Raw genomic sequence first — 26,869 nt, 5'->3', positions numbered from 1 at the left:
GACTTTTCCCATGGTACCTATAGCCTCTTATTTTAATCCATTAAAAAAACCCAAAAACCTGAAGTTCATTTTTTTCTCTCTCTATCGCTCTCTCACTCTTGTTTTGGATGTGTTAAGAACTAATGATGTTTAATTAACCTGAAAATTTCTAACACTTTATGCATTCATGTTCCATCTATTGTCAAACAGTAATGGGACAATATGGCAGGATGTATGGTTTGAAAGGAATTCTAAAACATAGCCTTATGTATGCTAACTACAGGTAAAACTTTTAAAAGTTTGGATCAATATCATTAAGCATATTGAGTTTGAACTTAGATATATACTTTGAATACAAGTTCTAAATTCATTTATTAAATATGGAAGATTGACCACACATCTATTTCCTTTTCTGCCTGAAATCTCACTAAGGATATAAAATACAGATTATATATAAGGCTAGGAGATAGGATGGAGAGATTTTTAATGTTTGAAATATGGAAAGTAGCTAGATAAAGGAATTAGGTAACATGACAAAAGAGCAGAAGCACAATTCTGGTGGCCATGAGTGACTGGCAGGAATAAACAAGCCAGTTTAGCTTGCAGAACCCACAGAGACTCAGAATTCAGAGGCACAAAGCACCTTGGAATGAAACATAAAACAAAGGTAAAGGAGGTCAATAGGGAATCTGTGATTAGAGCCCAAAGTCCATCTGTCCTCCATTTTATAAGGAATCTAGATATTAGTTCTCCAGATATATTAAACCTGACAGTTTCTGGGCTTAGGGTTACAAGTCTCAGAGATACCAGGGCTAAAACCTGGAAAATAATGGGAAAAAACTACACACTAAATGGTGAATTCCATACCTCCCTTTCCCAACTTCTGGAAAATGAACAGCCATGTATGTACTCCCTAGGCAGAAAACTAGGAGATCCTTCTCTGAAGAAACTGAACTGTACCAGAGACAGGGCCCCCAGATAATACACTGAGGTCCCAACAAATGCAAAGTTGGCATGGCCTCCAAATCCTTGGAGTGAAACCCATCAGTTAACAAGTCCTGCTCATACGTGGTGCTTCCAAGCAGAAAAATACAGGGTCCACCACACATTTGAGGGAAGCTGCTGACAAGGGCTAGAAAAAAGGAATTAATGGGAGGGCTAAAAATTCAGGTCTAAATTAAAACTCAAGGGGAAAAACCTCAATAGAAAGGTTAAAGCACAGACGCAAGGGATCTTAAGAAAAACCAGAAAATTGGGAAAGGGATGGAAGCTGGACACTGGTGTAGAAATCCTGGTCAAAGAAGCCCAATATCTGAATGACAAGAATGAAAGAAAAAGAAAAAAAAGAGAGAGAGAGAGAGAGAGAGAGAGAGAAAATATCAATAAAATACAAGAAAGAAAATTTTCTAAAAAGAGATGATCTGCAAACTTAATGGCCCCAATAACATAAAAAAGTTCGTAACAAGCCATATCATGCAATTTCAGAATCCCCCAGATAGAGAAGATACTAAAGCTTTCAGAGAAGGGATGGGAGAAAATTACCAAAGTTGGTTATATACAATGTTTCATACCATGGCAACAAATTTATAAATAAGACAATAAAGAAACATCATCACCACTGTTTTGAAAATTAGTTTCAACCTAGAATCCTATACTTTTACCAAATAGGAAGGGCACATTTATGTGACAGAGGGAAACACAGAAACTCGAGGATCCAATACAAAAGAGCAGTTATGTGAGATCCCAGATGACTTCAGAAAGACACCCCAGGAAAACAAGCAGAGAGTAGCTTAAGGAAAAATCAGTCTGTTTTCGAGTAGGATGACAAAAGGCTGAGAAAAGCTGCCTCCAGAAGGAGACTGAACAGATGTGTTTGAGGAGAAGAATATGTTTTTTATAAGCACGTGGAAATGCTACAACATTGGGTGGGGAAATAACAGGCAAGTGAAAATAGAAAATTAATTTCACAAAAAATTTCATAAATTTTTTTCTGAAAAAAGATTTTTGAAAAGATTTCTTTTCAAAAAGATTTCAGAAATATCTTTTCATGAGGAAGAATTAAGGCTGAACCTCCAGGAGGCAGCACAAAATACTATATTACTCAGCAGTGAAAAATATTTGCACAGTCAATGTAATCAATTAGTGATTTAATAATAAAATGTGATATATGTCAAGGAAACACAGCAAGGGAATAATGTCAGAGTGGAATGAGGAAGCTAAACTTTCCACCTGCTGCAAAGTACAGGAAATCAATAGCTAATACTAAAACTTGACTAATAGTTTGTTACTTTAATAATAATAATAATAAAAAGGACTGCAAAATTAAGGCAAAAATATTTCAGGCAGATCTTTCTACCACAAACCATGTTACTGAAATTTAACTGTCATAAACCCTTAAAAACGGACATTACTAAGTCGAAGATTTCCCTGATTTAATACTTAAGAAATTGAAGAGATTTAGAAAATTCACAAAAAGTGAACCCTGCTAACAGTAATGAATGCCCATTATATATATTTTTTTTAAAAATCAAAGCAGACATACTTTTAACTCACTATAATTTCTCAACTGTTCAACTGTTTACTTACATGGTTTAAATGGTTGCTCTTCCTCTTTTCACGCACTAAGAATGAAAAAAATTAACTGATCAATTCTGATACAAATGCCATAGAAAAATAAAAGTAGCTAAGTATTTGATGGATTACCAATATACAAAATAACAAAGTTCAATTCTATTTTTTTTAAATAATTTCCAAAAAATTAATAATTTGAATCTTCTGGCAAGATAAGTTTTATAAGTAAAATCTAAAAATTTAGTCTTATCTTTTTATCTAGCAGATAATCTATTATGTACAAATGAGAGACTGAAAGACTCTCCATAAACAAAAGGGACAAAACAAATTGGGCCAGGTGGAAAATATAGCTAATAAAATAGTACACCTATTGCACATCTGAATCACTAAATAGTAGTACTTTCCAGTTCTGTATTTCCATACTGCTTACTTTAGCTACCAGGATCTAACAGCTCTAGGAAATGGTTTGTGGCTAGGCACCCATCTCTAGATGCATCGGAATCCCTGGAAACATCCTGAACCACCTATTGATAATCTACCAAAATATGTTGCTAAAAAAATTAATGGGTCTTCATACAATTGGAAAGTAGCCCAGCTTAAATTTAAATTTTTAAATGAGTGTGCTAACCTAATTGAACATGATTATCTACAGCACACAGATTTCTTTATGCTCTCATTAAGGCCAGAAAAGTACATGCTTGGGCCACACTTTGTTTCCCACATGCCTCCTCCTTTAATGCTAGACGGCACTGTAGTCACACAATCCTTCCCACTGAAGAGGGGCAAGGGATAGTTTTTCTTTTTTTTCTTCCTCACACTCTTAGCACATAGCTCTTAAAGAAACTGAGACATATAGCAATGCTAACCAGAAATGGTTGGCTCAAGACAGGAAAAGTACACACATTGCAACCCCCAATTTTTACTGTGCTGCATTACTCCAAATGTAATTACAGAACCCTCCACAATTTATATTCTTCTTGTAATAAGCTGAAAAACTTGACCATTTTTTTTTTAGCATTAAAAAAAAAAAAAAAAAGATTTGACCAAACATTAAAGAAAAAAGCAGGGATGAAGAAATGTACTACAGTTTTGATGGTTCATCCTAAAACAAGCAGGACACGGGAAACTTATACTCTTTCATACACTGGCTTAACCTCCTGGGAAACACTATAATTCATGTTTGTTCCAATTTTTAATACATTAGAATGAAAAAGCTGTGAGTGGTTTAAAAGTTCTGAGTAGTATAAATCTAGATGTGAGACAGGCTCCTTTGTTTAGAGCACTGTAAAATAAGCTCAAAATCAAATTCAATCCTCTATAATAATATAAACAACTGTTTTTTAAAATTTCTTCACATGAAAACCTAATTAAAACCTATTTCATATGATTTATCTTTAAAATACACTCTGAGGACCAAGGGGGGGGGGGTGGATAAGATAACATGGAATACTAGGTATAAATTTAGACTACTTCTAAATCATGTGGCAATTGCCTTGATAAAAGGTAACAAAGGTATAAACAGTCTACCAGTTCTAAGAGTGACAGAGGAGAGAAGTGTATCATCCCATATTAAGATGTCATGTAGAATATATGTAAAGTTTAAAATTTTAAACTGATGTAAGAATTCTTCTAAATACTTTCTATGATATATCATATAAAATGTCCTTTCTTTGGTGGGGAAAAATATTGTCTTACCATCTGTCTGAGATTTGCTCAGGAAAATTGTGCTTGCCCTTGGATGGTCAGAAGGGTTTGATTCCAAAGCTAGATCTAAAGAGAAAGAGAAAAAGATGTGATAATTTAGTTCAGTAAAAGAGTAGATGGTCTTTAAAATAGCTACATATCAACTTTAGTCACCTTTAATAGTCTTAGGAAAAAATTTTAATTATGAACATGTAGGAAACAAAGGCAACAATATAAAAACTCTATGGAAGAACTGTAAAATCCTAGATTCTCTCCACACATGTGGAGTAAAACCAGGCTAGGCTATAAGGTAATTGAACACAACTTTTACATGAACTATACATATGCTCACCACTTCTCATTCTCCAGAAATGCAAGCACCCTTCTCTGTGCTGATATTACCAGCACATTTCAGGAGCAGTCTAAACAACAAGTGATGCCTTGACCAATTACTGTCAAATACTGGCTTAACATACCAAATATGCTAAAATGAGATTGTTTTGGCAATGTTTTTCAGACAATCACAAGGCTGATTTTAACGTCATTCAACAAGTAAATTAATCTAGTTAGCTTCGGCTTATTTGTGGGCTATTCATCATGGCAGGTATAAGAGGATTGCATAAAACTTCAATGTCCTAACCTACATGAACACTTCCATGATAGTAACTGATTTTTTTTTTTATAAACTTCTGTCCTAAATTTCCAAGACTGTACTCTTCTTTCTTCTTAATCTCTGCAGTCCATCTGGGGAGCAAGACGTGATAATCTTCTATTTACTCAAGACTATAAAACAGATTCATAATTTTTTTTTAATATCCCATCATATGGGATAGCAAAAGTTGTCATGAAGGTGGGAATCTAAACACTCTTAAGCAATGTCCATCTCAAGTCATTTAAGAAACTGGACCAAGAACCAGACAGAATAATAGTAAGGCAGTATTTCCCAAACCATATTTTAATAATTGTCCTACTTTAAAAAAAGGATTCAATGTCCAAATCATAATATATTTATATCCAAGGCTCTTACAAAATCAAAATGCACACTGATATACGTACACTCAGCATTTCACAAATTTATCTACTTAAAATTCTTTCTCTCCCTCCAGGTAATATCATTAGAATCTTGCAAGAACATTAATTTGGGACTTCCTGGTTTAATGGGAACCTGAATCATCCATTTTAATGGTACTGTCAGATCAGAAACTTGTTTAAATCACTGTCCTTCATGGAAACTTATTCATGGAAGTTTATTAAAATGCTTTTGAAGAAAACTATTCTTAAGTAAAAGATCCACAAAACAGTTAAAGTTTTTTTTTCACATAATGAAAGGATGATGAGACAATGTTAGCTCTGTGGAAAAATATCATGTGAGCACAAAATGACAGGGAGAGACTTTCATAGCTATCTCCAACCTAAAGCTTCTGAAGGGATTTAGGACTACTTCCTACCAAAAAGAAAGCAAATATATTACCATTTGGATTTAAAATATAATTTGCAAAATTATTACAGTATCTTAAAAATTTGCAGAAATAGCCATGTAACAGAGCAGCACCTATGTAATGATAAAGTTTAATTCAAAATGTTCAATGGAATTCTAGGAAAATTAAAGTATCACAATTAAAGGGGAGCAGGCCTAAAAGACACATAAAAATCCTAAAATCAAAATATGCTGCTATGTATTTTAGACAATATTCAGGAAGAGTGGCATAAAAGAAATGACAACCTACAGACAAAAAGTAAAATTAGCCCAAGTGGCAAGCTGGCAACTCTACCTCCTACCCTAGGTGTTAGGGTGGACCATATGACTCTGAGCTAGACAATCAATTCAAACTCTTGAGAATTCCCAAGACTAAGAGGAAAACGGCGGAGTTGTTTTCTAGGATCATTCGCTAGCTAAGTCAGCAGCTGTTGCTAACTTTGCAATCATGAGAAAAAAAGTCTTTTCAGAAGAGATGAAGAGAGGGTGGCAGGACTGAGAGAGGTTCTGAGATCATGTAATTCCTGGGCCAGGCTGTATCTAATTGATCTGTAAATTCCTTGGTTATATAAGACTATTTAGACATAGATTTTTAACTTGCAAATATAAGAGACCCGCTTAATCAGCAGTATTAATGAACATACCAAAGGTAGAGATGAATAAATCACTTGCTCATTTAATAAATCTTATTAAACAGAAATTTGCAAAAGCCAAATTTAAAAATTATCAGTGCTCTCATAACCATTACATTTAGTTGCTTTTCTCATGCACATTTAAAAAATTGTTCTTGGGGTTGTTGTGGCTCAGTGATAGAGGGCCTTGGGGTTCAATCCCCAGTATGATAGGGACAGCTCCTGGGCTGGGGATGTAGCTCAGTGGTAAAATATTTGTCTAGAATGTCTAAGGCCCTGGGCGCTGTAACAAATGAACAACTAAAAAGGAAGAAAATCCTCTTATCAGTATACAATTTAGTATTATTACATGAAAATGATTTCTAACCCCCTTACAGCATATTTAATATTTAATGCATACATACATAAAGGTGCAGCCAAGAGTCATTCCTATACTTGATTATTTTGGGGGGATTTAGGCACTTACAACACTTCTAGTATTACAAGGAAAACCTTCAAGGGCATAGTGTTTTTAAATTATTCTTTTTATTTCCTTGGAAAGACTTATGAAAGTGGGGTGACTAGACCAAAAGGTTGGAACATTTTCATAGTTCAATACATATAATTGCTAAATTGCTTTCTAAAGGAAGGAAGATGTTAAAAATTACACCAGTTTTAATTCATACCCAGTTCCGGATACCTAAAAAAGACCTGCTTAGTGTGAATGAGGCACATTACTATGGCTCTAATTTGCATATATTTAATCACACTTTTGACTACTTCCAGTGGTTAACAGTGGTATTTCCATTTTGGTGAGTTTCATATATTTATATATACTGTAGGCAATGTATCCACTAGGGCCTTAATGTTGTCAATTTACACAAGGATTTCAGAAAATACTGATTTTTGTCTATAGCCCACCACAGTTTTGTATGTAACTTGCATTTCTGTTAATGCTAAATACCAGATGTTGGTATTACATGTACAGAATGGACATTTAAGTCATTAGATAGTAAACTCATAAACACTATTATTTCTGCACTCTCCATTAAATCTACTGCCAAGAGCCTAAGGAGACTCTGATAAATCATACTACACTATTTCCTCTATCACAAAGGTAAAACTGCCCACTATTAAGCAAGGCATCAGGTCCCACAAACATGCATGCATCTGATTTAGAGATGTCAGGAAAATAAAAATACATCAATTACCATGTGTCTTATGATATAAACTCCTTAAAAGTTATTTTTTTTAGAAACCTGTAAAAATGTATTAGACCAAGAAAAAATATTCTTTTATCTCATGATTAGGAGTGTTATGATTAAAATTATATTGTAAGACACCTTGTATTATCAATTTAAATTGTAATTTAATTTGGCAGCATGATAGGCTGATGTAGGAAAAGTACAGTTTAAAAGAAAAACTAAACTCCAGTCTTAATGTAAACCTCTTTGATATAAAAAACTGCTATTCCTCTAATCTAAGACTATCAGTTGTATGACCAACTTAACTGCACAGATGTTAAAAATGCAAAAAATCACATGCAACTTAGAATAAATGAAGCGCATTACTAAAGGCTAAGTGTTGAAATTATGCAACCATAAACTGTCATGAAATTATTTCCTTGTCAAAATACTAAAGGCAGAGGGTAGTGACCAAGAAACTATTGGACAGAAAAAGCATATTTCAGAGAGATATTGATTTTTAACATTGATTTCAATATATCCTAATTAAAAAGATGTCAGCAGTTTCGGGGCCAACTTCTGGGCACCTGAAAGACTTAATGCATTTACTGACCTGCATCATAAGAACACACAAATGTTTTTAAGTGTCACAATTACCATGCAAACAATGATTTTATCTGAGTCCACATTTTCTACCATCAGGTAATTTTTTTTAAGTTGTAGATGATACAATACCTTTATTTATTTTTATGTGGTGCTGAGTATGAAGCCCATATATATGTGAGGGGTAAGCACTCCACCACTGAGCTACAAACCCAACTCCATGAGGTAATTCTTCACCTGGCAGCCTTAAGCTGGTGCTGGCCTGCCTCAGCAGAGGACAATAGCAGAGCTCCTATCTGGCTTCTCTTTTCTAGCCTTTGGTGATACTAACTGTGACTTCCAATTCATTTCTGGACCTGTCTCTCCATCAGTTCTGTCCTGCCCTGTTTTAATTCTCAATTTATGTTTTGGTGATCACGACTGAGATGTGACATTTCAGATACTGTAGTATACCCTTTCTTCTATTATATATTTCTTAAGAGCACTTTACTCAATTTCTTAAGAGTTTGAGACCATTCCTAGATTACAAGACACTACCTCCATTTTATTGCCTATTATCCAATGCTATTGTTTAACAGTAAGAATTATTTTAATATGCTGGGAGCAGGGAAGGTAGCATCCAAAGAAGCCCATGAGCCATTCTACAAATTATTTGCCTATATGCCACATATCTGGAATTTACATTCTTGAACTACCAAGTCTTATTCTTCAAAACTTTGGAAAAGTTAATTTACACTTTCAGAGGCCATCTTCTCCTATGTGAATCTGTTTTAAGTCCTATACTGTCTAACCCAAAATACGATGAGAATCAAATAAAATGCAAGATTAGTCTTTATAGTGCATAATATACACAATTACAAAACAAAGCCTTCACAAACTCAAAAGCAAAAAAGTGGACATTTAGCATTTCATTGGAAAACTCATACCAAAAATAACATATTGAGCAAACATGCTTTGGTCACCACTAAAGGAAAGGGTACACACAAGATCATCAAGAATTCCTCCCCAGGGTTGTTAAGAGTTTTAAATATGCAAATATGTATTATTTTCCTTGCTTTCTTTCAAGTAGATTGCTGTATGTTCTTTTTTTTTTTTAATGTAATATACCTTGGAAATCATTCCATAAGCATTCTTTTTTACAGTTCCATTCAGCTACAAAGATACACAGATGCATTATGTACATTCACTGCATGAATGTCCCAGTTTCTTTTACCAGTCCCTTATTAGACATTTGAATTATTGTCAACATTTTGCTATTGAAAATGATACAACAAACTTGGTACATGTACCTTTAGAATAAGTTTCTTTAAGTGGGATTTCTGGATTAAATGTATCTGTAATGTTGTGAGATTATGCCAAATCCTTCTCAATGGGGTCAAAACATTTTGCATTTCCACAAGCAAAATATGAATTTAACCTCCTTCATGGCCTCACCCAATATTGTACCGTCAAGTTTTTGTATTTTTGCTCCAAAGAGAATTTGCCACAGTTTTCATTTGCATTTTTCTTATGTTTGAAGGTATGTTTTAAGAATCACTTGCGTTCCTTTTTCTGTGGCTTGTCTATTCATCTTTGTTACCTACTTTTAGATTCACTCTATTTCTTCAAATCAGACATTTTAGGACCTTATTAATATGGCTTTTTTGTTTGGGCCACTATTGGCTCTCCCCTGAACTACTGGCACACATCTCCTGGTGTGTCTCCCTGCTTCCACCCTTGATGCTTCACAAAGTATTCTCACAGAACAGCCAGTCTGTTTGGTTTTTTGTTTTTTAAAGAATATATTCCCCTATCTCTAACCCTCCAATGGTTTCCCGATACAACTGAAATCCAGGTTCTTTGTCAAGACCCACTGGGCACACAAAAGCCACCACCTTCCTCCTGGCATCCCTTTTACTCTGCTACAGTCCCTTGTATGTGGTCCTTTCCCACCAGAGGAAGTCGAAAAGGAGCTATCCCTCTGCATGGAAGGCTCCTCCCACCACACATGGCTCCCTCTCATTTTTAGGACAGCTTACACATCACTTAAGGAGAATAGACATCTTTCACCACCCCACATAAAGGTATGTAAAACTGCTCTCCTGCCCTGTTCCTTTCTTCTCAGCACCTCACCACCTGACATTTTTGATCATTCATGTCTGTCTACCCCTCCCAATTCTACTATGTAAGGATCAGGGTTAGGAAGAGAGTTGTCTTGTGTACCACTGTTGGCCCTATATCTGGAATACTGATCATTCAAAGGTGCTCAATAAATGTTAGTATACTCAAAACTAGTTAAGTTTCTCCTGTTTTCCCATTACCATCTAAGATTTCTTTTAGTGCCATTTCTTGTCACCTACAACTAGTAATATTTTCAGATCTTAAGAGTGGTAGCTATTCAGAATTAAAGACACAAAATAAGCTACCAAGTACCAAACAACAAAGAATTCTAATGTCCAGCAAAACGTCAATATTAATTTGGCATAAGAACATTTAATACTAAAACACCTTAATTACAAAATGACTCATCCTATGGATTTAAATTGTTTCATAAGGGAAAATATGCCATCTGAATTCTATAGTAGAAAAGTCATCAAAATATGTTTTTATCTGTACCCCCAGAATCAAACATATAATGGTACTGTTTGATTTTACTATAAAAGATGCCCACTGATAAGGGTGAGGGAAATAAACGATGCTCTAAATACTCAACGATACACTAGCAGTTACAAAAAGAAGCAGTGTGCGCTAGCATGGAAAAACATCCTGGAGCACTCTACACATATCAAGCATTCCAGGAGCTTTGTCATTATTTCATTGTTTTAAGCACATGTACAAAACAGCACATACAGAGAGATTTCATTTTATAAAATAAACAATGTTAGTTATATGAATATAAAAGGGTCAGAAGAATCAACACCAAAGTTAGCCTGAGTATATTCTGAGTGTGAATGAAAGACTACTCTGTTTTTCCTAAATCTTTTACATCAAACACATTGGTAATCTTATAAAAACAAGAGGCTGGAGTTGTGCTCAGTGGTAAAGCACTTGCCTAACATGCATGGGGCACCGGTTTCAATCCTGAGCACCACATAAATAAATAAAATAAAGATATCGTGTCCATCTACAACTAAAAATTTTTTTTAAATGTTTAAAAAAGCGGGGGCTGTCAGGGGAATGGTGGTGGGGGAGGGAAGGTAAAACATGGTGAGGACAGATCTGTTCCCCAGGTTTTTTGTTTTGGGTACTGGGGATTGAACCCAGGGACACTTAACCACTGAGCCACATCTCCAACCCTTTTTGTATTTTATTTAGAGAGAGGGTCTCTCTGAGATGCTCACGGCCCAGCTAAATTGCTGAGGCTGGCTTTGAATTCATGATCCTTCTGCCTCAGCCTCCCTAGCTGCTGGGATTATGGTGTGCGCCACCATGCCCAGCTGCCCAGGGTTTTTTCCACATCATAGTGCCAATTTATTCCCTACCCTAACCCTTTGAAGGGGTCACCTGAAAGAGCACCTTTAGCCAGCAAACTAGCAAATCTCCTAAGGTCAGAACATAAAAGGCTATATGAAAAGTTCAGTAATAAAACTGGACAATAAGATCTTAGTACTCTGTTACTGATATTACTATCAATTATATTAGATACATTGTAAAATAAAGGCAAGGTAATAGAAACTACTTTTGAGTCTATCTGAAATCCATATTAGGTTCTGAAGAACATCTCTGAAATAATCTCAAAAATGTTCTGAAATGTTCCAAAAGAGTACAAAGTACAGCATCACTTATGTATGATTTTATCTATGAAATCAAAATAATTCTTCATTGTAGAATAGCTAAAATGTTTCATATCTAAGGTTTTTCTCCATTTCCAGGGAAACCAGCGTAAAACTGTCTGAAATAAAGATATTAAAAGCAAATTTCCAATGTGCTTACACTTTATATTTGGTGTTCTGGCTTGTTTCTAAGGAAACTTAAGAAAATAGCCAAATGTTGAAATTGAGGTTTCCCTTATCACTTTAGTAAATGCCAAAATTTAAAAAAAAAAAAATGGTACTGGGGAATCAAACATAGGGCTTTGTGCTAGGCAAACATTCTACCACTGAGCTATATTTCCAGTCCTAAAAATGTTAAGACAAACTAAAAATTTAACTCTGTCATATTAATAAACATAAAACAAAAAATTCCATGCTCACAAACTATTTTTCAGCTTTTCTGACTTAACAGTTCTTATTAAAGTTTTAATTTTACTTGCCCTCTTGTCAGCTTCTCCTCATGTTCTTTGTCCAGAGCATCTGCAGCTTCAATACAAGGTTAACAGAACAAACCCATTTACTTCACTGATAATTTAAGTCATCCTGTTCCTTCTGTTTATTCTTATCCATTGAAATTAAAGCATAGATGAGATGGGATAAAGAGGTAAATGTTTCCTCTAAGTTTTGTAAAATAAACTTTAAACAGAACTAAGATGGGAGTAAGTTGTAAGAGATGGGCCTACTTTAGATGCATTTTTGAAAAGTTTTTTCTTAAGAACAAATTTGGCATATCTACTATCTCTAGTCAGTCAGGGTTAGGAATTAGCCATAAACTGTCTGACACAGCCATTTCCTATTTTCCTTTCTTCATCATAAGGCAGGAATATTACACCATGCTTCCTTTGTATATGGAAGGGCCAAATGAGATGTATGACACATGAAAATGCTGTAAATCCTAAAGATTTAAGTAAAGGTTCTATTTGAACTCTCATCCAACTACCCATCTACTAATTGGTTTGTAAAATCAGACTTACCTTTTGCCACCCAAGCAGAGTAGCTTTCACAAGTACTTACATGCTTTATTTTTAAAGGTACAATTAATTCATATATTGGTTCATTCTTTCACAATTTTTGAATATTCTGAAAAGTTACAAAGGCATGTCCATTATGAGGCTTAATTATTCTAACATAAAGAAAATAAGTGCCAGGTTGGGGAGGTAAACTCAGTGGTAGTCTTTGCCTAACATACCTGAGGCCCTTGGTACAATCCCCAGCACTGTGAAAATAGAAGAGACACAAACAAGCAAAAGAAACTGAGTCCAACTAAAATTTACGTAGAAGATCTATAAAACATTTGCTCTATAGTATTAAATAATCTCTGCCATTTAAATGAAACAAATGGGCCAGCAGGGCAAACATTTGTAGTTTAGGATGTTTTCCACTTCAAAGGATCTAGTCCTCATTCAGGAACCACGCACTTAGAATTATATTTACCTAGATACATCCATTTCCAAAATTCTAGGTAAAAAATCAAAGGTATCCTCTCTTCCACCTCCCATCCCTCTTCCTCCTACCTCCTGCGGTTTAGAGTGTGAAGAACTTTCCTTTCACTTCAAATTCTAAGTGCTGAATAGGATTCTACTGATGGGAGGTGGGAGGGAAGGAGGGGAAGCCATGGAAAAAAACAAAACAACGCTGGCAGGGTCTGGCTTTTTAATTTTCAAAACCATTACATTATTAATTAAAGCCTAAATTTGTTTTGACTCCTTTGAAACGTTTGACCAGCAATCTCATGAACCACCTCAACTGTCCTCTCCAAAGGGGTAAATGAAGTCTGCTAAGTGACTAGAGTAGGGCTTCAGATATATTTATCAAAGTGGGAATTAAGGTAATCGGAACTCCGTGGGTAAAGTCCTTTGGGTAAGAAACAAGAACCAACACCAAAGCCCTGGCAGTAACATTTGACACTTTTCATAGTTATTTTAAGGCCCCCTTCCCCGGATTTTCTTTTGTGTGTGTGTGTTCAAATTTCAGTGGGGAGGAATAAAGCAGCTTCTATCCAGGCGACTTAACACAGTCTGCTTAATATCATACAAACTCCTATGGCAACATCTATTTGAATCTAAAGAAATCCTCAAACGTCTGGGTCTGAACTGCTAGAGTATCGGCTATCCTATCCGCTGTGCGGAAGGAACAATCAGGTCCTCACCTGGCTCCTTCACTTAAGTACCATCTGGATAGGTAAGGCTAGGGACGATGGTATTTGAATTTTCACTAAGCAAAGGAAGCGAATATACCAAAACAGTCTTGATAAAGTCCCACGAGACACTGCCTAGAAAGAAAACCAGAAAGGGCCACGAACTGGAGGGTCCCAGGCCAGACTTGAAGAACATGAAAGGGGGCAAGAACTGGGCGTTAGGCAGGGAGGGTAACAAGCTGGCCAGACGCAGAGCGGAAAGAATAAGGGGTGGGGACGCCAGGCAGAGCCAGTCTGCATCCCGGTGCCCAGCCTCAGAAAAGCCGGGTCTGGGCAGGAAGGAGCCGGAGGCGGCGGCTGCCTCCCGGGGACCCTGGCGGCGGCGGAGGCCAGAGGTGCTTCCCAGAGCGGACAGTGGCCGCCGCCCCCTTACCTTCGGGCATCTCGCGGTCACTGATGTGCTGCAGGTGGTGGCCCTCGCCGGCTCCGAAATCTAACTCGGCGGGCTCCACGGCAGCGGGCGCCGGCGCTACGGCCACCGCCACTGCGTCCCCAGCCGCCGCCTCATAGAGCTCAGACTCGTAGTCCGGCTCCGCCGGCCCTGTGCGACGGCCCAGCTTTGGGCTGGCATTGGGGGACACGCAACAGGTCAGCGTGTTCCCCATGGGGCGCCTCCGCTCCTCGCCGCCGCCGCCTGCGCCTTCACTCGCCCCCGACTCTGCCGCGCTCAGTGGCCGCCCCCTCCCCCAACAATGGCGCGGCCGGCGCCGGCAGCCCCGGGCTATGCCCGGGCTGCTCCGCACATGCAGACGCGGCCTCGCCCGCTGCTTGCCTCCCCGCCCTGCCGCCCGGCCCCGGGCAGGGCTCCGGCCTCGGCCGCACCCCCGCCGCCACGCCGCGGCTGCCTCCTCAGAGCCGACTAGTCTGCGAGGGCGGCGACCAAACCGGCTTATTTAAAAGGGGTGGGGACCCAACAAGCGCTGAGAGGCGCAGCCACTGCCGGCAGAGAGCGGGGTCAGAGCTCCTCCTCCTTCCGCCGCCGCCTCCCGACTGAGGGCCGCTAGCCTGGACGGCACTTGCCAACCGGATCGCGTTCTGCGGTCACCTGGTTACGAGCAACCAATCAGACCCAGAGTTCTCTCCACGCGCCCGCCTGGAACCCAGGCACGTGACTCATAGTGCCCCGCCCCATCCACGAGTGCCCCGCCCCTCGCGAGCCGCGTCCGGGACTCGGGTTTCCATTCATCGTAGGCTTCCCGGAGCTTTCCGGTCCTGGGGAAGCGGGTGTTTGTTACTCTAGACCGTCCTGGTTAGCAGACTGTTAGAAAAGAGCTGGTTCCGTTAGCAACTCTATTTTTCGGAGTATGACAGCTTGTATTTGCTCACAAACTTAGTTACACCAGAATAGTTGATCGTTTTGTAACCAAATGCTGCTCTTCAGACTTCCAGCGAGTGCTGGGCTATATATTTAGTTTGACCATAACAACCCCTGGAGGCCTGGCCCTACTTTCAATAAACAGTCGTGGCTGTGTCTTGAATGAAACACGAGGACACGTCAACCCTCCACTTCCTCGTCCGTAAAAGCACAGACCAAACTGGTCCCTCCCAGCTCTAAATCGCTGCGACTCACCAACCCCTTTTCTCGCCTCTGCCTGTCCCTTCCACTGCAGGAGATTTTGCTTCTTTTACTAACAACACATAAAGCTTAATTTTTTCAACAAAATTAAGAAACAGAAAGTAGTACTATGATCCCGCTTCCAAGATAATAGGGAACAGTTAACGTTTAGCAAGCACTGTGTCCAGCACTGTTCCAACTGAAGCACTCATTTAACCCTCAAAAGCAGTTGTATCTTACATCTTACCGATTGTACAGAAGAAACTGAGATACGAAAGTAATTTTCCCAAGGACACAGGAGCGCTCAGAATGGGGCCAGAATAGTCTGGATCCCCACAAGTCATTATAGTCATTACCTGAAAATAAAAATCGAAGTCGAATTTGGGGGAAGTGACGTTGAACATTACGATTTTTTTTTTAAAGAACGACTTTACTATGTGGTTTAAAAAATGCCTTCCCTTCAGTTAACATTAAGTACCTTCTATGTGCCCACCACTGCATGTGTGAAACAGTCCCTCAGTGAGGTCAGGCAGGTAATAAAGGCTTAGAGACTCTGATTGTCTGAGATCACACTGATGGACCATGCTAGAACCTGGGATACAAGCGCAGATATATCTGACCCCAAAGTAGATACCGGGGTAAAGAGTTTGGATCTTACCCTGAAAACATGAGAGTCATTGAATGATGTGAACTTCGGAAGTCACTATCATGTATGTTTTTGGCAAGGTCATTGGATAACAAGGAAACTGAAGGAAGAAGCAACAAGACTGATTAAGATACTGTATTCATCTAGGAGAAGAGAGGGGTCTTAAACCAAAAGCAGTGATAATGACTGAGTGGAAAGAAAGAATTTGTGGTAATTTCCGAGATAGAAATACTGGGGATGGAGGAAGAGGGAAGTAGGAGGCAAAAAAAAAAAAAAAAATAATAATAATAATAATAATAATAATAATAATAATAATCATAAGGTTCTGATTTGGGGAACCCGGTAGATAGTGGTACTTTTCTCTAAGACAGAGAACGCAGGATGAGGGAAGGAGATAGTTTTTGACTCTGTTAAGTGGAATATCAAAATGTAGCTCTCTGTTTGAAAGTTGCATATAAACCTCTATAGGATAAGTCTATTTTGTGGCATTCCAAGTTATCAATTTATGCTTTCAAAATTAATACTCATTAAATTAAACCAAAAAGAGTGGGGAAATCTCCTGAAACTTACATGCTAAGAATATTACATCTTTCTTTTTTATATTTTTTAATTCTTTTGGTGATTACTTCCATGAAGCAACTTGGAATCTATGGTTTTAGCAAATGAGGTATCTTGTGTAAAATAAAACTGTTAAATGAAAACAGCTCAAGTTATATTGTCTTCAGAGAAAATAGTAATTGAAGTCATGTGGGTATAGAAGTGGTTTTCTGTTGAAGACATAACAAAGAAGGGATGGGTGGCATGGGAACAAAGGAAACTTGGAGAATAGGGAGCCCAAAGTGAAGCCTGCCCAGGTGAGCAGAGCAAGTCAAGGAAGGAGGGTTGATCCGGATGGCTGATCAGGAATGGCGAGTCCCATAAGAAGGGGAATGGTGCCCCTTACTTCTCATGTCTGTAAGAGCAGCACTTGGCACAGTGCCTGGCCACTAGATGCTCAGTATATGGTGCCATAACAGAGCTGAGTGCTGCTGGGAGGTGCAAAGCTACAAATGCCATTTTCTATAACGAGGTGACTGGTGATGAGGGCGAGCAAGTTGGATAAGAAGGAAAAATGAATAGTAGGTGTCACTGTAATCAAAAGACCTGGCAAGAACAACGTAGAGGAGGAAAAGGTTATTTTGGCTTATGGTTTCAGAGGGTTAGTCCACAGCTGACTGACTTCATGGCTCTAGGACCCAGGTGAAGCAGAACATCATGAGGGAAGGGCATGGCAGAGGGAAGCAGAGTTCCACTCACCAGGGACAAAATATAAACCCCAGTGATCAGCCTCCTCCAGATATACCCTACCTGCTGACATTTACCACAGAGTTAACCCATTTCCATGGATTAATCCACTGATTAGGTTAAAGTTCACATGATCTGATCATTTCACCTCTGACCATTCTTGCATTGTCTTAAACATGAGCTTTTGGGGGACACCTCATACATAAATCATAAAAGTAGATGAGAAGGTAAAGACAGAAACCGAGGGCTTCTCTGCCCAGACATTTGTCTGGAAAGAGAGATGTAGTAGTATTTGGAGGAAGATGTACAGTTAAGGAAGTTTTCTCTTTATACGATCAGGAAAGGCCGGATGGAGTACACATGCCTGTAATCCCAGATACTCAGGAGGCTGAGACAGTAGGATCACAAGTTCAAGGCAATTGAGAAGACTGTCACAAAATAAAAAAATGAAAAGGATGGGATGTAGGTCAGTGGTAGAGCACTCCTAGCTTCTACTCCTAGATCTGTTCCCCCACCCCTCAAAAAAAGGATTAGAAACAAGGTAAGTATGATAATGTGTTAAAGAATAAGAACCAATAGAGAAAACAAACTTTGAACTCAGAGGAAAAGAGAGAATTAACAGAAAAAGGGAGAACTAATAGAAAAAGAGAGAATTACTAGAAGGCAGAAACGGGTGTAACCCAGAACAGGGATAGCTTTGGGATACAAAAGCAAGGAGGCAGAAATGTCTTTGTGACTACAGAGACACTTCTGGTGGAGGAAAGATTTGGGAAGAACTTACTTGATTACCTCTGTTTTTTCCTTTGTTTTAGTAGACTTCTTTTTGGAAAATCACTATTTGAAAATAGAAATTCTGTGAGAGATTTCTGGGTATAGAAGCTTTAATTGTTCCTTGGTATACACAGAAATTGTTCCAGGAACCTCCATGGATGCCACCATTATGGTTTAGAAATGAGATGTCCCCCAAAGGTTCATGTGTGAGACAATGCAAGAAGATTCAGAGGTGAAACGCTTAGGTTATGAGAGTTTCCATCTAATCAATGCATTCATCCCCTAATAGGGATTAATTCGGTGGTAACTGTAGGCTGATAGGATATGGCTGAAGAAGATGGGTCATTTGGGGGGCATGCCTTTGGGGCATCTATTTTGTTCTTGATGAGGGGAGCTCTCTTTCTTTCTGCTTCCTGGCATAGTGTCCTGAGCTGCTTTCCTCTGTCACGCCTTCCACCAGGACATTCTGCCTCACCTCGAGCCCAGAGCAACTGAGTCCAGCTATCTATGCACTGAGATCTTTGAAACCATGAGCCCCCAAATAAACATGTCCTCTGCTAATTTTTCTATTGAGGTCTTTTAGTCACAGCAGCAAAAAAGCTGAGTAAAACAGAAATCAAAATCCAAGTATGCTCAAGTCCCTTATATAAAATGGCATGGTGTTTGCATGTAACCTATCTACATCCTTCTGTATACTTTAAAACATCTCTGGGTATCTTATAATACATAATACAATGTAAATGTTATGTAAATAAATCCATACTCTATTGTTTATGAAATAACAACAGAAAAAAGTCTGTACACATTCAGTACAGATGTAATTCTCCTTCAAATATTTCAATCCACAGTTAGTTGAATCTGCAGATGCAAAACCCACAGATATAAAGGCCTGTCATGGTATCTTCTTTTGAATATAGGTAAGTTGAAGAGATATTTGAGCAAAAACCAAAAGACCCAAGTATAATTAAGTATGCCATCAAAGTGGAAAATGGAACTTATTATTTCCCTCAAATAGTTAAAAGAAATAGCAACAAGTTTGTGGAAAGAGTAAAAAGAAATGAAGGTGAAAATTACATATATTGCAAAAAGTGTGAATTCACACATCCTTAATCCATATAACAGACCACAAAAACAGCCAGAGGGAATATTATCCTTTTAATGGAAAGAAAAAGTCACTCCAAAAAGCAGAGAAGCAGAGATGATTAATTTTTAATTTTATTTTATTTAAAAGATTTAAGAGTTGAGAACAAAAACTAGATGATATATCAAAATGTGGAAAACCACAGTTCAATCAAAAAATATTCACTGAAGTTCAGTTTCAGTAACCAACATCTAGTTAAATCCTTAGGACCTAGTGACCGCATTCCATGATGATAATATTGTCCAAAGTGTTAGGAATGTCATTAGATACCATTTTGGATGATTCCTTTAGACTTGAGACAACATCTAATATCAAGTTACAAATGGTGCCTGCATTTAACAACACACACACACATACACACAATAGGTATGCATGACCTTGAAAATTCAAGAACTTAAAACTTGTTCAGCAGAAAGATATTGGGAAGCATTATTATGAAAATAGACTTTAAAATGTTATTTGCAGGGAACATTGGAAGCATTAAGAGAAAAAAAATCCTTTCCTTCTTAGAGGCAAGTCTAAGAGACCGAAGTAAAGCAAATAGGATAATATGATTTGAATAAAGAAAGAGTTTGATTCTGTGAAAGACTCCTGAGACTTTATTTATATGGCTCTGGAGTAAACTCAATCACTCATTCATTCATTCAACACCCATGGAATATCTGAGCCCTTAGCACACGCCACCCACTAAGTGCTGGTATGGTTGCTTCAATGAAGATAAACAAGGTTCCTGTTCTTGGCAAGGTTCCTGAAACTTAACTTCTACTAAGGAGGTCAACAGACCTGCCTATGACTCCCTCTCTATGGACCAAGATGGCAAGAGAATAAGAAGAGAGATTTTTCAGAACATTCACACAGAACGGTGCTTACAATAACGTAGTCTTAAAGCTTAGCAACCTGGCCACACCTAGCAGCAAGGGAGGCTTAAAAAACATAATCATATATTTTAGATGACAAATGCAGAAGGGACAACTAGATACTGGAAGGCAACTAGCGGTCTATGCCATAATCTGTAAGGAAAGATGAGGAAAGTTTCAGCCTAAAGCAAGAATGGTGGTGATAAATTTTTAAGACCTTTTGCAAGCCTATATGAAAAACCTATTCAAGATGTTTTGTAATGATTGTCTCTTAAGTTTAGAGGATAAAAAAAAAATTGGAGAGAGGGAAGCTTAAACTGTGGAATGAAATTAGGTCAGATGCAAGAAAGATTTTATGGCAGTCAAGTGATAAAGCATATGCATCATATGTGTTGTGACTACCTGGTTTCCATCTTGAAGGCCATAACTAGTTGTTTTTATAGAACAGGATTCTGTGGATAAATCATATGTATATATATTTTTTCTGGGCAGTCTATAGTTACCATGTTCTTAAAGTAGTCTGTAAACGAAAATGCTGAGAAGTATTATCATACTGATATGATTGATGTATAACAACTTGATTTCTCTCTCAACTTTGAAAAATTATGATGTTTGTTGTTGTTTTAGTAAATCTGACCATTCAATGGTGCTGGTATTCACATTTTAGTCACTGTCGGTGCCTCTTCCACCTGTCTCTTTCCACTCCTTCTCAATTATCCTCCCACCTTTCTTTCTATGAATAGTATATGGGTTTATTCCTGCCAAACTGAGTCAGTTGAGATGAGAATGCTAATTTACCTGAAATGATGCTCTCAAAAAAAAAAAAAAAAGTATCAGTTTGCCATACCATAAGTACATATAATGTCCATTGGCCCCAAATGTCCAATGTGACTGTAATTCCTAACACCAGGCCATTTTATGAGATGAGCCCTAGGAAGGGCCTGCAGTTTGTTTTTTGTTGTTGTGGTACTGGGGATTGAACCCAGGGCCTTAGTGCTTATGAGGCAAGCACACTACCAACTGAGCTATCTCCCCAGTCCACACCTGAAGTTTTAAGAGAGTCTAAGAACTTCCTTTTTTTTCCTGAGCCCTTTACTCTTCTCCATCTTTTAAAATTTATTTGCTGCTGGTTCCTTTTCTCTAGATGCTATGGAAAATCTAAAACCTTTCTCAGCTTACACTAGTACTTCCTCAGAGCACCTCCAAATGAGGCTAGAAGAGTGGCTCAGGCGCCTGCTTTTCTAAAGCAGATGCCAACTCTACCCTCAGCATCAAGGACTCTAATGGCATGTGGTCTGCAGCAACTAAGGGAGCTGTCCTCTACATTTGGCCAGGAAACAGCTCACTGCAACATCCCTTTGGAACAAGGCAGAATATAAATAAATATATTGAATACCTCAATTATTTTTTTTCTTTCTCCAATCCTTCCCATGCTCCCCTACTCTACCTTCAGGATTAAATGCTTCACTGTTTCCAGTTGTTTCATTACATGAGATCTCAGTGTTTTTAAAATGTGTCAAGTTCTTCCCCTGGCTCCTCCCACCCCCAGTAGTGGGGATTGGACCTTGGTGTCCTCTACTGCTGACCTTTAAACTTTTAATTTTAAGACAGGGTCTTACTAAATTGCTAAGGCTGACATTGAGATCCTCCTGCTTCGGTCTCCCGAGTCACTGGGATTACAGGCATGTGCCACCACACTGGTTCTCCTGTAGCATTTTTTAAAACAATCACCACTTTATAAGGTTCGTAACTGATAAGGCAGGGCATAGTGGGGATCATTCCTCCCTATTCCTGAATGTCTGGAGCCTCAACTGAAGTAGATTGATCTAGCAACTGGATATGGCTGAGATGGCTTACCAGGGGCCATATTTCTGGATTGTCAGTACTGGCTGTACCTGGGTTCCTCTGTTCTCCTTGTCACATTTCTGAGGTGGGAAAGTCTACAGTGTCTTCTTCATCACATGCCATGGAGCCAGTTTGCTAAGTCTTAGATTTGTCATGACTTTTAATTGATTGTTAAGAAAGAAAAAAATGCATTATTTTTCTTCGTTAATGGGGAGTAGTGGGAAACAGGAGTAGGTAATCTCTCAGAGATTACCTCCCATGGCTGAGAGCATGACCTCTAGAATCCACCCAGTCTAGGTTCAAGTCCTCACTTGCAACTTCTTAGATGTGTAGTATCAGCCAGGTCTGTCACTTGCACTGAGTCCTGGTTTTTCATCTGTAAAATGGGTAATAATGATACCCTTAGCCCATGGGGCTGTTTCTAGTCTCTGGCCAGACTAAATTTGATTTCTTGGATCTCAATGAGTTGGAAATGTCAGGACACCAAGGATCAGAGATGAGTTCAAGGAAACCAAATCTAAGTCTTCTGTACCATCTGGTATCGAAGTAACCCTATTGGTCTTTAGGCTTTTTAGTGGTTAGAAAGAACATACATTTCTGCAGGTACTCTCAGAAACATTTGCTATAGGTTACTCTATTTTGTGATGTCCCGCATATTAAATCAAACTGAGAACATAGAGAAAATTTCTTAAAATGTACGCATTATTAATATCACATTTCTTAGTGATTATTTTGACAGTAGAACTTAGAATTCATGGTTTCAGCAAAGTTGTCTTATGTAAAATGAAATTGTTACATAAAACAAGATTTAAAATGAGTATCATGGTTTTGGGGAGGTACAGAGTACTGGGTATTGCACTCAGGGGCACTCTACTTCTGAGCTACTCCTCTAGCTCTTTTTATTTATTTGTTTATTCTTAAGTTTTGAGACACCATCTTGCTAACTTGCAAGGCTGGTCTGGAACTTGTGCTCTTCCTACCTCAGCCTCCTGAGTGGCTGGGATTATAGGTGTGCACCACTATGCCTATACTCAAATAGAGTCTTCTTTAAGTGTAGATAAAGTAATATCTTCAAATAACCCATGCTATGGTAATATGAAACTACCTTGGGGAAGCCTCCCCTGGGACCAAACACCTGCCTGACTCCATCATGCAAGGATTGCTCCTTCTCCTGGGAAGTTGCTGGGGTGAATGTGCTATTCACTGTTGCCTGTTTTCACAGCAAGGTGTGCCAAGGTCTATGTGCCCTTCTCCAGAAGTATCAAGGGAGGAGTCTGCAACATCTGCAAACTCTGCTTAGTGCTTTTATTGGGTAGAAATCTTGCTTTGTTGGCATTTTATGTTTCTATAAAAGATTAGAGAGAAACCTGCCCCTCAGTCCTCAATGAGGTGAGAGACCTATGATTAGGTAGCATTGTGATTAGGTAACTTACACAGGGGAAAGGAACAAACAGAGTTAGAAAAATGTATATTCCCTCCCTGGCAACCTATCCAGGTTTTTACTGAAGCCCAAATAATCATGGAGTAAACAATGCTAATTCTTAGGCTCAGAAGAATGTAATAATCAATTAAAATAAAGCAGCACTTAATAATGATTTGGATAATTGATGGTGCCCTATCTACCTTCAGGCTGTGGGCTGGGAAGCAGTGCTTTTCTGAGCCATAATGGAGCATGAAGCAAAAGAGAAATCAGTAGTACTTGTCCTGTCTCTATTGAAAGTGTTGGTTTCTTGTTCATTACAGATTTTTACATAACTTTTCATTTTTTTAGGGTAGTGCTCTAAACTATTATTTGATTACTGAGTTTTTGTGGTACTCCTTAAAATTGGCCCAAAGACCAATAGGGATAAGTGTTACTTTGACTGTGGCAAAAACCTCACTACTCACCCTAGTCTGGGCTCTGTGCCTAAAGCAATGTGAGTGGTATCTGAATATTGCTTTGGTCTGTGCTCAAAAGTAAATAAAGGGATAATCAAATCATGAACTTGTCTCTGACCCTTGGTGTTCTGACATTTCCAAATCATTAAGATCTAAGAAATCAAATTTAGTCTGGCCAGAGACTGGAAACAGCCCCATGGGCTAAGGGTATCATTATTATCCCATTTTACAGATGAAAAACCAGGACTCAGTGCAAGTGACAGACCTGGCTGATACTACACATCTAAGAAATTGCAAGTGAGGACTTGAACCCAGACTGGGTGGATTCTAGAGGTCATGCTCTCAGCCATGGGAGGTAATCTCTGAGAGATTACCTACTCCTGTTTCCCACTACTCCCCATTAACGAAGAAAAATAATGCATTTTTTTTTCTTTCTTAACAGCTAATTAAAAGTGATAAGAAAATATCTTCTATTAACTTTTAATGACTTTGTCTTTTTCCTCTTATGGAAGTATTATATATCCATTACAAAATACAGATGAACCAAAGAGATAAAAATAAATTAAAATCCTACCCCAGGAACCACCTGCTATTAGTATTTTGTGGTATAGTTCTCCAAACTTTAATAATAAAGAATAAATTATATGTATATGATTTAAAAATGAAACAATGGCACCCTTATAGTTTTTGTAATTTGCTTTCTTTGCTTAACAATATGCCTTGATCACTTTTCTCTGTCATTGCCTTTTTGCAGAGTAATTTGCAATGACTGCACAGTATGCATTCATCCACTCATGAATATTTATTAAGGGCCTGCTTCTCTCCAGGCATTGAGCTAGGCTCTGAAGATATGTCAGTTCACAAAAATAAAGAACCTGGCCCTTTGGGGTTGATATTTAAGTAGAGGGAGACCTTTAAAAAGTAACATAAAAAATAGATGAATAAATGTGCTAGTTAACAGGGGCACTATTTTATAAGGAATGGTCTAAGAGTCTCCTTGATAAGAGACTATTATGGGCTATATTGTGTCCCTTCCCCAACAAGATTTGGATGCTGAAGTCTTAACCCCCAGTACCTCAGAATGTGACTGTATAGAATATAGGATCTTTATGGAGGTAATGAAGTGAAAATGAGATCCCTAGGGCAGGTAGTAGTCCAATAGGAGTGGTGTCCTTTTAAGAAGAGGCAGTTTGGATACAGACACAAAAAAAGAAGATGGTATCTATAAGCCAAACCTGGAGTGGATCTTTCCCTTATGACCCTCAGAAGAAACCAATCCTTCAAGGACCTTGATGTTGAACTTCTAGCCTCCAGAATTGTGAAGTCACACATTTCTGTTGTTTAAGCCACCTGGACTGTGGTACCTCTGTTTTGGCCACCTGAGCAGATTAATAGGGTTGGAGAAAAGGCCTGAAAGATGTGAGAAGGTGTGAGCCTTGTGGGTTCTGGGGGACAGACGGAAAGCAAAGCTTAGTAGTTTGCCAAGAGGCCAGGTGCCTGGGAGGATAAGGGAGGTGGGGTAAGAAGAAGCAGCAGATTCCACCAGGTCCTTAAGCCCCCCCAGGCCTTGAGAAGGACTTCAGAGTGGGGGAAAAGGAAGCCGCTGGGCAGCCATTGGTCATGACATATTTTACAGAGATGCTTATGTGGAGTCCAGATTAAAAAGACAGTATCCTTACTAGTCAAATTATTTATCAGTGTCTTTTAAAGGTTTGAGTTACATGGGGAGGGGCTTCTGGGACACTGGCCCAGGCCCTAAGGCATCTTTATAACCCCAGCATCCTAATAAACAGGATAAGCCATTTTTAACCAGCATCAGACCCTTCCATGAGTCCTTCATAAAGGCCATTTGGTGGGACCTCTCTTCCCCCACGTAAAGGCCAGCTGGGCAATGTCCCTTCCCCTCCCCTACGGCCATTCCATTTCCCGGGCCATGCACTCAGGCTCCCAGGCCTCGGGACTTTCTGCTAACTGGCACCAACTGCTATCTGCCAGGATTCCAGTGCTCACTCACACTCTCCCCTCTGTGCTCCTCACTCCCGGCTTTCTCCAGGGCAACGCAGAAATGTAATCCTCCTCTGATAACTGCAAACCAAATTTCAGAGAAGCAGAGCACCTCTACCAGTCAAGTTGGGGAACAAAATCATGAGCATTCTGCCCTGCTTGGAAACTGCTGTCAAGTCAGAGGTAATGGCCATGGTGGGAAACAACACAGTCCAGGGTTGCACCCAACTGTGACTAACGTGCTCCCCTTTGGAGACTTTGTTATTCTCTGTCCATTCTTAAGCTATGCAGGGGTCTTCTCTTATGGATAGAGACCTCAGCAGCATCTTCCTTTAAGGGTATTTTTGCTTCCTTCTGCTCAAAGTCCTCCACCATTACCCACCCTCACAAGGCCTAGTAACTCTATCAAGATACAGTTGTCCTTTTGCTTTGGGCTGCTTCAACTTTATCCCTGAAAGCCAGATCAAAACCAGGGCACAGTGGAAAAAAATAAATAAAATGGATGACATCAGTAAGTGTGCCAAGTCAGCTCAGGACCCTGGACTTATGTGCTCCCTGGACCACGGAAGAAAGTTGACATCAAAAAGACAGGCAGTGGTACCTCTCTACATGAGCTGGACATTCCAAATGCAAATGCCCTGAGATAAGAAGGGCACCCCATGAAGGCCTCAGGCCTGGGGCCTCACTGTTGCAAAGGGCCTCAGTGCCCCCAGGTTATCCTTAGTTACAGAGAAGCCCTGGTTGGTTTGAAGAAGGAAGACATAAAGCAGTCAACTCAGTATCTCCTTACAG

General features: G+C 38.9%; 1 protein-coding gene across 3 annotated transcripts in view; it reads right to left on the bottom strand.

Moving 5' to 3' along the window:
* The window catches only part of CCNYL1 (cyclin Y like 1), a 36,369-nt gene extending 21,134 nt beyond the window's left edge, over window positions 1-15,235 (bottom strand). For 2 of the 3 annotated variants that reach the window (XM_079132503.1, XM_079132504.1), the window contains exons 1-3: window positions 14,470-15,235; window positions 4,246-4,320; window positions 2,566-2,600 (exon numbers count right to left, since the gene is read on the bottom strand). In XM_079132503.1, coding sequence (XP_078988629.1) covers window positions 2,566-2,600; window positions 4,246-4,320; window positions 14,470-14,701 — 342 coding nt within the window. In that variant the 5' untranslated portion in view covers window positions 14,702-15,235. Of the gene's footprint in view, window positions 1-2,565; window positions 2,601-4,245; window positions 4,321-13,088; window positions 13,116-14,469 lie in introns of all 3 variants that reach the window. The other variant, XM_079132502.1, reaches the window with a different exon arrangement.
* Between the last annotated feature and the right edge of the window lie 11,634 nt (window positions 15,236-26,869).

The sequence above is a fragment of the Sciurus vulgaris genome (assembly GCF_902686455.1).
Source record: "Sciurus vulgaris genome assembly, chromosome: 3".
Classification (NCBI taxonomy): domain Eukaryota; kingdom Metazoa; phylum Chordata; class Mammalia; order Rodentia; family Sciuridae; genus Sciurus; species Sciurus vulgaris.
This window is presented reverse-complemented; position numbering and strand designations above follow the sequence as displayed.